This window comes from Schistosoma haematobium, chromosome ZW (assembly GCF_000699445.3).
Source record: "Schistosoma haematobium chromosome ZW, whole genome shotgun sequence".
NCBI classification, from domain to species: Eukaryota; Metazoa; Platyhelminthes; class Trematoda; order Strigeidida; family Schistosomatidae; genus Schistosoma; species Schistosoma haematobium.
The window spans coordinates 18,333,308-18,346,604 of NC_067195.1; the positions used below are offsets into that span (position 1 = coordinate 18,333,308).

The following is a 13,297-nucleotide window of genomic DNA, read 5'->3' on the forward strand; positions in this document are numbered from 1 at the left end:
GTTGCCATACCTCATTAGCACAGCAAGATGAACACCGGATTCATAGAAGTAGTTAATTCAATGGTGTTAATATATAAAAGAAAGATTGCATATAAGGATATAGTAGAGGACGAAAGAATTAGTTCGTAGAAAGAAAGATATGAAGCGATTTTAATCTCATTATTTGAGAGAAGACAGAGAGTGTATACACCTACGCCATTGTGATCGATAATGAGACATGTCACCCACAGTCTCCAACCATTGGTTACGATAGTCGCACGGACCCCAACCAAGTAGTCTCCATCTACCAAAATGGTTCAGACCAGAAGTTAGTGACTTCAATGACTGATGCCACGTTTTCGTTCGGCCGCCCCTAACTTACTTCCAACCGTCACCAACACTGGTTTGCATTGTTCGCCGTGATGATCGGTGTTCAGGCATACGTAACACGTAGCCCAACCATCTCAGTCAATGAAGATTCACAACCTCATCAACTGATTTACCATCATTCCCTTATACCTTGTATCAAATACTAGTAACTTACGAATATCTTTTACTCTTATTGGCCGTTTCGCTGCCGTAATTTAGAACAGAACGAAAATAGAACTGTATCTTTTAACGTTGCTTCACTGCCTTGTGGATCAGGCTCAATGTATGGCCCCTAAGGAAACTACCTGCATCAGTTTTTGTGCCCGAATAGTATCTTATCTCTCACACAACATACCTTTCTCTACAGGAGCAGATGAATTCGTAGAAACACATGGATGTGACAAAACTAGGTATCTTATCTTTTAGTTGAGGAATCACCATAGGTCGGCTGGAGCACGGTAGACAGAATTTAGCTGTATCAAACGTTTTATTTGTTGCTCTAAATAGTCTATCTCGTAGCACATCTCCATCTATGTCTCCATCAAGTCATAGCTTCAGGAAGAGAGGTTTCTTACTAACTGTTGACGTCACTATCTTCCTGTTGATTATGTGCAAGTGTTTCTTCAGAAAACCTTGTGGATAATTCATTTCAACCAACATATAAATAAACTCTAGTTCATTTTGTGGTGTCGTTTGACTATAACTTTTTAGCTCTATTTGCAAAACGTCTAACTGGGTTTCTCTTATAACGAAGTGTGTGTATTAGTTTGTGTTCATATTCTGTATATAAGCATTTTATATTATTACACAAAACATCTATTCGCTTGATTACTGTTCTTACCTTTGATTTCTAATCATTCAAAGGCTTAAATCAATAATACGGCCGCATGAGTATCCATCACTCGACCGCATCTTATCAATGCGTTCATCTACCGATTGAAATTCTATTCATCAGTTCAAACAATCGAACATTTTGTCTCATCAAATCATCAAAAATCTCCACCTCCTCCCTCAACATGGTGATAATTCTCAACTAAAGTTCACTACTTAGATATTACAGCTTCTTTACCCCCAGCTATTTGAATAATAATCTTGCAACAATGGTTTATTGTTAAAAAAACATTATTAGTCATTTAAATACATTCACTCATATACTGATTCAGTTTCATTGATTATGAGTTAAAGAATTTGTCATACTGAAAAAAATTCAATCAAAATGATACAAACGCATATTGAAGTGAATATATGAGAAATCACATTTTTTTATTGATACTCAGTCAATATAACTTTATGTTTTTCGTTTTTCTTCATATCTGTCAAGCGGACAGTTATCTTTACTAATCCTGATTCGTAAATTCTTTTCATCCTTCTATTCTTCTGTAACCCCTTGATTATTACGTAACCTCATTTGATACAAAGGTATGTTATAGTGAGCGAAAGCCACATTAAATCAATACATAATCTCACACAATGTTTATTCCTCCCTAATAATTTAATACTCGATAGCCGTGTCGTGAATTGACTGATTTCGGAAATAAAGTTTCGTATCGAACTTTGAACCAAACTAATTGTGATAATACTTACGGATTAGGGATCATTGTTGAATGGAACTCGTCATCATACATCAAAGTCCTTGACTATAAAAAACGTTTGACAACGTAGGCAGGAGGACTTTATTAAATCCTCTCCAACACCATGGTGCACCTGAGAAGATCTACACCATCATGCGGAATTCTTACGATGGACTACACTGTAAAGTCATGCACGAAGGACAGATTGCAGATGCATTTCAATTGAGGATCAGTGTCAGACAAGGCTGTTAAAACTCGTATTTTCACTTCTGGTGGTTGACTGGATTATGAAGACCTCGACATCTAAGGTGAAGCATGGAATACAATGGACAACTTGGATGCAACTAGACGATTTGAACTTCACTGATGACCTAGCTCCTCTATCTCATACACAGCAACAAAAGCATGTGAACACACCGAGTGTGGCAGCAACCTATTCAGCAGTAGGTCTTAACATTCACAAGGGAAAAGCAGGATGATGAAATACAACACAATGAGCACCAACGAAAGCACAATTGATGGAAAAGCTGTAGAAGTGTAAACTTCCGAGTACCTTGTCAGCATCATCGATAAACAAGAGGATCTGATGCAGTTTTGAATTCAAGTACCGGAGAGTGGAGGACAAAGTACGTTGGAGAAGCCTGGTCGGCGGCTTTTGTTACTCAACGTGGGTTAATAGGCGTATATAAAAGTGAAGTGAATTATAGTACTTAAAATGGAGTTTAAACCCGTTACCTAGTGTTGAATCTAGAGTAACGTATCCTCTAGAGTATTAGTGTAGAAAAGCATTTGCTAGTTTTGTCTGTACATGGACGCTATAAAAAAATACACTTCCTTTTACTGTGTGTTTGTATTCAGTTGAAAATCTTTACAGTAAATATGAAAACCTAAAATTGTGATAACTGACTTTTTGGAAAGTTTTTCTCACGTTCAAACTCGTCATCGGTTTTTTATATCTTTTTGTTATTGATAGAATAATATCACACCATTACATGTGGCTGCTAAATGGGGTCGTGGTGGAATGGTCCAACTACTTTTGAATTCGAATGCCTTAGTTGATTGTCGTACACGTGATGGTTTAACACCATTACATTGTGCAGCTAGATCTGGCCATGCAGAATTAGCTTCACTGTTGATGGGTGCTGGTGCAAATCCTTCAGCTAAAACAAGGGTATGTTATCATTACCTTTATAAACATTTGGTGTGAAACAAGTCGTCGTCGAACTATTTATGTCGGCCATCTGAGTTCGCCCTTACTGGTGACAGAAACATGGAATCACACAACCATTTCATTTCGGCCTATCCGTAATGTATATTAAGTATTAATTCTACTGAAGAGTTGGTGATTCGACTCAGTCTACGTTATTTTATTGGTCATTGCTGTGACATGATCAATTGATCCAGAAAATAATTTACTTATAACGTTGTCTGAAAGGGCCACTTCTAATCTCCAATGTCTTCAATCACTGCATTACGCTGAAGAATAGAAAAAAGAAAATACTGATTGATGATGACTCAATTGCTAGAGTCTGTAAAACGAAAATACTTTTTTGCTTGTGTTATGTTACGCGATAGGCATTCTATCAAATTAAATCTTATTTACTGTGAATTATTACATCTGTAGAAACTGTGGTGTGATTAAAAACTATGGATGACCTTAGGGCGGCGCCAAAGTAATCTTGAGAATGTCCATCTATTCTATTTTATCAACGCGTTAAACTTGATTTTTCTCCGTCAGTCTTCGTGAATAGATATTGGCTTTTATTTGGAGTAGTTATCTTGAATTGTTTCAGTTTTTACTTCGTAACCTTGAAAAAAAGTTCAGCTAGTGATTTTTGCAGTTATGTTTTCAGATCAAATCGACTTCCCAATGACTATATAAGTGAATTTTACGTATTATCTACAATTTTCATATTAATCTAAGGCTGTCACTGAATCTAACAAAGTCAGTTTGACAGTGTTACATAATTTTCTTAGGTATTGATCATACAATAAACAATTTCCATGAAATTATCAGATCAAATCTCTCGACTTACTTTGTTTTAAATCACTTGGGTTGTTTATTTATCTGCGTAATCATTCCATTAATATTATTTCATCTATACTAGAATGGATTAACTCCATTGCATATGGCAGCACAAGGTAATAATGAAGAAGTTGCTCGTGTATTGATTCTGCGTGGTGCTAGTGTAGCTGACAGAACAGGAGTAAGTTATTGTTGTTGTTACTGTGTTTGTTATTCTCCTATATAGTTAAAATGTTTATGTCATTAATAACAAGAATGTTAATTATATTTATTGTTCAACATGTCTTTACAAACTATCTATTATGTAAGGCAAGATAGAAATTTCCATTGCAAACTGCAAATGAATGCCAAAAAGAAATATTCTGAAGTGATTTTACCAAGTTATCAATTAAGTGTTTTTGTTAGATTTTTGACTTCATTGAAATGTCAATGCATTATTTTTGTCTCACACTTTTTTAAATATATCTTTCTGATGCAATTAATTTGAACATTTTTTGTGTATGGGGATATTTAAAAAAGTTATCGTTTCACGTTCAATCGATTTCTTTCTTTGGATTGGTAATAGGTCAGAGAGCAATTAGTGATTATGTCGTGATGTTTATTTAAAAATGTGTTTTTTTAAAGCTCATCTGACAAATGTGGTTTCGTGCACTTGATTTCTAGATACACTTTATTTGTGAAGGCTAGTGATACAACCCGATCGCCCAAATTGAAGTGAATGGGACCCACTTCGAACATGTAACCAAATAGCTGACGGTTAAACGCCTTAACTACTAAGTCATCAGACTATTATTTTTCAAAAACGACAGATATGCTTGTTTTAGTCCACACAAGTGTTTTTTTCAAAGAATGTAGTGTCGGCTGCTGTGCTAAACCCAAACAGCTTATTCTAGCTTCCGGACAAGCCAATTTATTCATTCTTCTTGAGTCACATTTTGAACTTGTTAATTATCTACCTGTAAACCTAAACTGTCTCTATATAAGTATATGTATCTTACTCATTGCATGTCTTTAACTTATTTTTTTGTGGCTATAAATATCGATTCACGCTTGGTTAAATCGAGTTGGCTCACATGCCATCTCCACCTGCGTGTCATTCCTCTTCGTCTTCTTCACTTCGCTTTCTGTGCTTCGATTTTTCGCTCGTTTGTCTGGATTAACGATTGTATGAAATGCACTTATTCGAAACTCATTCTCGTACTTGACTTATTAAATTTCATTATATACTAACGCGAGTTAAGTCGATGATTATATATGAGAATAGTCAGGATGTATATATCGATATCGCTTATTTGATAGCAATCTGAAACGATCCAAATGGAGTCATATATATGGCTGCTAAAGTGGTGATCCCGTTGACAACATCGCCCCATCTAATTGGTGTCAAAATAACTGGTCATTAAAAGGATGTGCCTATGAAGTTTTGGTAATGTTTTATTGATCACCTTTGTACTCACGATAACTTAATGCCAGTTTTATTGTTGCCAAAATGTAAATGTAAATTTTGAGTGATTCCTATGTAACTTTTCAGTGAGTCTTTAATGAAGACGTAGTGGAAGGAGTAAATTTTGTTGCTTCGGTATTGTTTTAAAAAAAAATTATTATTTATATTGTCAACTAAATGACTGAATCTAGTCCATTATGACTAGTTTTCATATGAAATCAAACCAATTGGTTTGGGGGTACTATACTTTTCAGACTTCACGGATTGACTATTTTTGGCATGGTCTTCACTAACTTTCTTACAACCTAGCCCAATATCAACAAACATTATTTATTAATGTAGGGAGTGGATTAGTATACGCAACGCATGTCTTAACTGCATCGGTTTATGAAGTTACACAACTTCATCAACTGGTTCGCCAGTTTACTCTACATTGATTGTCTATTTGGGACTGCTGCTTGACGATTTTCCTCACTATCACTGCATCATTTTGATTTCTTGTAAAATGAATAAATGTTGAATTTATTTCATACTTAACATCACAACTCCACAGACTATTAAACTCAAGATCTTTAGGCTTCTCAATGAGTGCTTGACCATTAAACAGACATCCAGTCGTTTGGATGTTTAGCTTCAACTCATGATAGTACACAACTCTCTTTCAACGTCATAAGTCACGACTGTGGAATACAGTATGACTTTTGTAGTGATATAGATTTGTAGCTTGATTGATATGCTTTCAACGGTTATGTATTGTGTTAGCTAAATGGTTCATTCGCTGAGTTTTTCATTTTCATTTTGAGCTACATCATCAGCGCATAATTCAGATCACTAAAGCTGGTGAAATATTATTTATTTTTTCCTTCAAAATTTTGTAATTTCTCTTTTGCAATGAATGAATTCGATGGTAAATATTTAAGGAAATTCGAATTAGTCAGTTACATACAACATAAACCCCGCTACATATTATCCATCCGTTTAAGTTATTTACACCATATCAACACAGTGAGATGAAATTATTAAAACAAATCTAGCATCTCCCCATCAGTGATCTCAGAATACTGCAGCGATGCTCGAGGACATCTTTGGTCGAATACTGGTAGGACATGAATATTATCTACTCTTGATGACCGTGTTTCACCCCCATAAATTAGAATGGAGCGAACTGCTGTGGAATAAACTCGTCCTTCGGTTAGCAGAAGTACATCTGCCCCACGCCACTGATGATGCAAGTTGGCGATGGGCAACTTAGCTTTATGAACCCGTGTTGAGATTTCACCAGACATCAACCTATCAATGCTAGTGAGGCTTCCAAAACAAATGAAGTGGTCGACCCATTCAGTTGGTTCACTCTCTATAATTAATTCACGTGTTGACTCAGGCCAATCCGAAAGCAGCATTTTGCATTTAAATGGGAAGAGTATCATCCCAAACATCTTAGATCGGGACTTAGGTCCGTTGAACTCTTTGGTGCCTTCACAAAACAGGAATATGTCATATACGTATTCTAATTCAGTAAGTGAATCTTCTAGTAGGAAATCAGCCCTTGCAAAGGTAAACGAAAAATTCGTTAATTCCAAAGGAGTGTCTATGGGGAAGATTAGTAAAAATGAAGTAAAACGGACATCTTTGATTAATACCACTTGAGGTTGACAGTTTCGATGACCGTTCACTATAAGCTCTTACTTTTTCAGTTGTGTTGGAGTAGAGAACTTAAACAAGGTTGATATATTTCCTTGGTACGACACTGTCACAGATCCTTTTGATTAACAGAGTCGAACCCTGTTTTAACGTCAGACAGTTCACCCATAGTCGAGCATCCGTAAGTATTCAGGTGTTCTAAAACCTGAAGAAAACTAAATATTTGGTCTATATATCTGTGTCCAGGCACGAAATCAGCCTATTTTTCTGGTGTTTGCTGTTTACGAGCCTTAGCTGAGTGTCGGATGATTATTGAACCTAATATTTTACATACTGTGTTAGTAAAACTAATTTTTGTGGTTGACACGAGTGGATTCTTATCCTTAATGTTAAACTGGGAGAATCAGTGATTAAGACCAGTCAAATGGGATTAGGTCTTTCCCACACTTTAGTTATGATCTAAGTCAATTCAAAACGTAAGACTCGATCACTATCCTTAAGAACACCATTTGTTAATGCATCAGGGCCCTCTTTCCACTTTCGTCGTAGATCTGACAGGACCTTTAAATTTATGTAGGTTTAAGGGGTTCATCTCGATCTTCCTTTCTGTTTATTTTGAAATAGTGGCTAAATAAAAGATAGATGGAAGCCTGTAGAAGTGTTGCTTAAAATGCTTTGCTGACTAATCATCTTAAATTCTATGATAAATTACATCTATTTCTAGCACTTTCGTATTTTATTTGAATCCTGAACGATAAAACAAGCATAATTTTCATAATTTAGTAATTCACTTATTCACATCACTATTTTAAATTTCAAAGGACGAGTATACTGCGTAGCGGTTCCTTCTGTGAAACATGGTCAGAAAGGGTAAAGGATACCCTTAGGTTACTAGTACTTGATTACAGATGTCTTAGAAATATTGCTGAAATCTGCTGGGATCACCGGGTAAGTAATAGTGAGGCTAGACACAGGGTATTAGGGAATGATGGTAAATCAGTTGATGAGGTTGTGAATCTTCATTGACTGAGATGGTTGGGCTACGTGTTACGTATGCCTGAACACCGATCATCACGGCGAACAATGCAAACCAGTGTTGGTGACGGTTGGAAGTAAGTTAGGGGCGGCCGAACGAAAACGTGGCATCAGTCATTGAAGTCACTAACTTCTGGTCTGAACCATTTTGGTAGATGGAGACTACTTGGTTGGGGTCCGTGCGACTATCGTAACCAATGGTTGGAGACTGTGGGTGACATGTCTCATTATCGATCACAATGGCGTAGGTGTATACACTCTCTGTCTTCTCTCAAATAATGAGATTAAAATCGCTTCATATCTTTCTTTCTACGAACTAATTCTTTCGTCCTCTACTATATCCTTATATGCAATCTTTCTTTTATATATTAACACCATTGAATTAACTACTTCTATGAATCCGGTGTTCATCTTGCTGTGCTAATGAGGTATGGCAACTTGGACCGATGCATATATGTGCTTGGTCCTGTGTTGTAGATGACTGACGGAGTCGATTAGTAATAATAGTCTGACTAATCATGAGAAATACTTATACGTGTTTATCTATGTATATACTATTGGTTTTTTAGTTAGAATTTTAATAGTACCCACTTCTTTACAGCGTATTAAAAATAAAAAACACATTAATTAAATACACTTTGTGTATGTTGCATATTCTACGTTGATAATGTTTGTATTTTTTTAAGAAAAAAGAGTAATTTATTTACCAAAATTACTTGTAATTAATGACTTCCATAATGATGAATGTCAATTTGTAATTAAATTTTAATTTATAGTTTGTTACGCTTTAAAAAAATACATTACTAAATAGTTTGTTCAGTCTTTTAGATGAACATTTAGCGATTAGACAATGTTTATTAGGAATTAGAATAATTGAACCAGTTTTTTTTGTTTATTTGTAGATGTATTGATCAAATTCTAAGATAGATAATTTTCAACTTCTTTTGATGCATCTGATTGAATCGAATGCTTACGTGTTTATTAAACTGTTTTGTTTATGGTCAGTTAATGAGGCTTTATGCGTAAATGGGAAATTCTTGTGAACTTACTGTTTAAATTCACCGCGAGTGATAGCCACGTTAGAATATGTAGTCCCATGACAGCGTGTAACCAACAATAGGTTCATATGCCATCTGTTCCTTCATGGGTTTGGAGCCCATGTGTATAATTGGTTTGTAATCATTGTTTCCATCTTCCCTAAATAGGTTCTCCGTACTCACCAACCTGGTTAAAGCCCCGGTCATTCGCTTTTCGTCCTCTTAGTTTTGTGAACAACACCCTCGACACGAGAATGCAGTGAGCAGGGCTTCCTTGAGTGTGGTTGTGTACGCGTGAACATAGAGAGTATTTCGGGTCGGAGAGTGAACTCTCTTCAACCTCGGTCATTCCGGGGCATTTGGAGACTGCATATTTTATCGCAAATAATAAGTGCCGACATGTATAATATTTGAGTGTTTTTTCCAGATCAAGTCAAGTAGCTGTAATTTCTTAGTAGAGAGATTATATAGCAACATTTACTTTAACGAAAGGTGACTTACGAATACCATGACCCAGTTGCTGAATAAATTTACATAATAGATATATAGATTTTTTTCTACCAAAAATAGTTCTCTGTTTAATTTTTGCTTCTCTCCGACATAAATTTTTGTCAATACCTACCATGATCTTAACTACAAGTTAAGAACAAACATGTATATTATATCAATCAATACATGAGTCCAGAGATTTTTAAATTTAAGTATGTTAGTGTAAAACACACTGAACTGTGTAAATCATCAATTTGGTTTTTAATAAAACTTTTTCTGTTTATTTTCACCTCATGATTTTTCCTTTAGGATTCTTTGACCCCACTACATGTGGCTGCTCATTGTGGTAATACAGAAGTGGCACGTGTACTCTTAGACAATGGATGTGATGTGAATGCACGTGCTTTGGTAGGCTTTTCATTTTATGTAACACTGATTTACTACAATTTACTTTCACGCATACTTTTTTCTAGAATGTAAATGGTAGATACGTTTAGTTTTCTTTTGTATATTTTCACTTTCTCTAAATTATGAACAGTAATAAACACTTCGGATCTGTAACCTTATATAATGATCAAGAATTAAACCCGACATATGAATTTATTGCTGTGTGAGTAGTGAATTAGCTGACATTCTTCAATCTTTTATGATATTTGACAATCTTGTTTATTCCTATGTGTAACTCTTTGTATATCAGGATACTATTCTATTTGAATAAAAAACTCCTCTGGCAAATGATCTGGTTTTAGTTACCAGTTCATTTGTACTGTTAAGTCAGTAATCCGGTTTATCGTATCACTGCATTTATCTTTCGTCTAAGATTCTATTTATTTATTTTAGTAATTAACAACAGTAGTCTTCAATTCTAAACTAAATTATAGCTAATGGTAAAAATTTGAGACCTGTTTCATTCTACTCTATTTACGGTATCCTTAATGGTGATGTTTACATCGGCCCTTGAAATCACAGTACGTAAATATCGCTTAAAGCATCAATCAGTTAACCAGTAGTCTAATAGAAATTTCAAATAACTACTAATATTAGTTGAAGAAAGTTTACTCACAAAATAACTGTTCAGTGACCAAGCTCCTTTTTACGTAAAATATTCTGTTGTCTTTGTTTTAAGGTTATTGATTTCATCAAATTTATAGTTTAAGAAGATAAAACATTGAATCAGATTCTAGTTCGTGTGTTCGATTCTCACGTGCGGGGTCGTGGATGCATACTACTGGGGAAACCCATGCTATGACGAGGCAGCTGTCCAATGCTTCTAGGTTTTCAATGGTAGTTTAGCTTAGATCGACTCATGAATTAAACTGTAAAATTACTACAATCTTCACAAATCCCCATACTGATCATATTTGTTTGTTTATCACTTTGTACGGGTCTAATTTTCATATCATGTTTACAAGCTTTATATGTATACTTACTTTTTACTTCTATTAAATTGATTTTATTTATTCATTTATATATATTTCGTATTTACAGAATGGTTTTACTCCATTGCATATTGCTTGTAAGAAACAAAAAATTCGAGTTATTGAACTACTTCTTCAGTATGGTGCACAAATCAATATGACTACTGAAGTAAGTTTTGTTCCATTATCATCATATATTGGATTAATATAAGTTATTCCATTAAATAAGATGATAATGATAATGATTGAACGTTGAAAATATTGTACAAAAGTACAATGAAAAAATGTATATGATGGGATGCTAAATAATCAAGATGAAAAATATGAATACATTTGAGCTAATGTGATTTTAAACCACGTCAATCAACGTATCCAACCATGTTTCGTGTTTATTGCATTAGTCCAACAGTCTATCACTTAATGAATTGATCTCATGTTTTTATTTGGTCACACTTGTCAATCATTTATCATCGTAGATCTTAACGAGTATGTATACTCTATACTTAGTGTAATAATAGTATTGCGTAGAAATAGGAAATCGGCAATCAGTGAGCTTTTCAAATATAAATACACTAAACATCGCTTGTATTCAGTTTATAGATTCATTTTAATCTGTAAACTTCATGACATTTTAAATTGCATGGTCCAGTAATCTTTAGAATAACTTTCAGTGGTTTGATCGAAATTTGTAGTTTTTCATACAGTGCTTTATTTGCCGATTCTGGGACTAAATAGAAAACGAAAGGTAGTCTGTTTATAATCTTGTGTCTTATGGAATGAAAGGAAACTATTTGATTATTAAACGTCGTTTTATCACGAGTTCGTTATACTCGAATAATCACTTATCTAATATATTATTGCCATCATTCAGTTAGCTAACAATATACGCACTGTTTCTGACGGTTATTCACGTCATCTGGACATTTTAGATACGTGCTCCTGTGAAGTTTTGCAGTCGTACTTTACACTTCGATTGTAAGAAGTACGTATTTTCATATACTACATTGATCCCTAACTGATTGACTAGATAGTTGAACAATTTTCTTGTCACTGTAATACACTAAAACAATATCTCTTCATCATTACTGGAATTTGGCAGCAATGCACACATATACATGTTGGATTATGTCGACCTTCAACTAAGCAAACACGCATAACACATTTGTAAGTCAGTGAATCGAAATATAATGGTTTACATTTACTGACTTTATTCAGTTCTCAATATAACACATATTTCCTCACCTAATATTATCTACCAGATTGCCCAACCAAACTCAATGATTCCTGTGTCTACTTCAATTTTGTTTAAAAAAGTAAATAATTTCAACTGCTCTTGTGTGATTGTTTACCTTACATTTCATAGTCGTCGAGTAATAACTTTAAAATTTAATGTTCAACCAGACATCATTTCAGGAATGGCCTTTCTCGGAACTCAATAAAATACTATGAATGTTGATTGTACCGTATGGTAATATATATAATGTGTATCCATCATTATTTTTTACTGTAGTGATTTTTGTATTGAATCTGAGGGAAAAAAGTTGTGAATGGAACAGAAATTAGTAATAAACCGAATATGATTTAAATGTTTTCATTAAAAAAAATATATATCCGTTGTCTGTATACTATTTTTTCTTTAAATGATTCATTTTATTGATGTGTTCACAGTTAATAAAAGCTTCACTTCTTTACATTCAAACTCATCTATCATGGTTAATTAGGAGATCGAAGACGCTTAACAGGCAGTCCTGAACATAAACTGTTATTCACTTTAATATACATAACCGAGGTAGCCGTTCTGTACTGCAGTTTGTACTAATATTCTATACGGCTGTGAAACTTCATGGCCACTTTATAACAGGGGATTTATAGGTTACTAGGTTTTGGTTGTAGATGATGGCATAATATCATTCCTTGACGTTATTAACTGCGGGATCGCTCTGTGTTGATAAGTAGGTCATATACTGAGGATCGGTCACAATGGCACAAACGCATTCACTTTTTTGTATTCCGTTAAATCTTGACTTTAGAAACTACTTAAGTGTTTATGTTACAAGTTCATTCTTCTTGAGTCTTATTATCCTATATCTAATGTATTCTACTACTATTGATACTGCTTCTACATCTAATGCACTGGGATTTGCCTTGATATTTTCATCTCGTTTTACCTGTATATTATTGTGTGGCAACTTAATCCGATACATGTATATAGTAGGTTCTATGTTACTTATGACTGACTCTTTGATCAACTCTGCTTACAAGTCGCTTATACGTAATTCCTTTTTTGA

The 13,297-nt window shown here is 34.5% G+C and overlaps 1 protein-coding gene across 1 annotated transcript in view; it reads left to right on the forward strand.

Annotated features, from left to right (window-relative positions):
* Positions 1 to 13,297, forward strand: part of ANK2_3 (Ankyrin-2) — a 105,663-nt gene that overhangs the window by 20,750 nt on the left and 71,616 nt on the right. The window contains exons 7-10 of the mRNA XM_051210588.1: positions 2,893 to 3,090; positions 4,028 to 4,126; positions 9,901 to 9,999; positions 11,080 to 11,178. Of these exons, the coding sequence (XP_051070594.1) occupies positions 2,893 to 3,090; positions 4,028 to 4,126; positions 9,901 to 9,999; positions 11,080 to 11,178 (495 nt within the window). The remainder of the gene's footprint in view (positions 1 to 2,892; positions 3,091 to 4,027; positions 4,127 to 9,900; positions 10,000 to 11,079; positions 11,179 to 13,297) is intronic.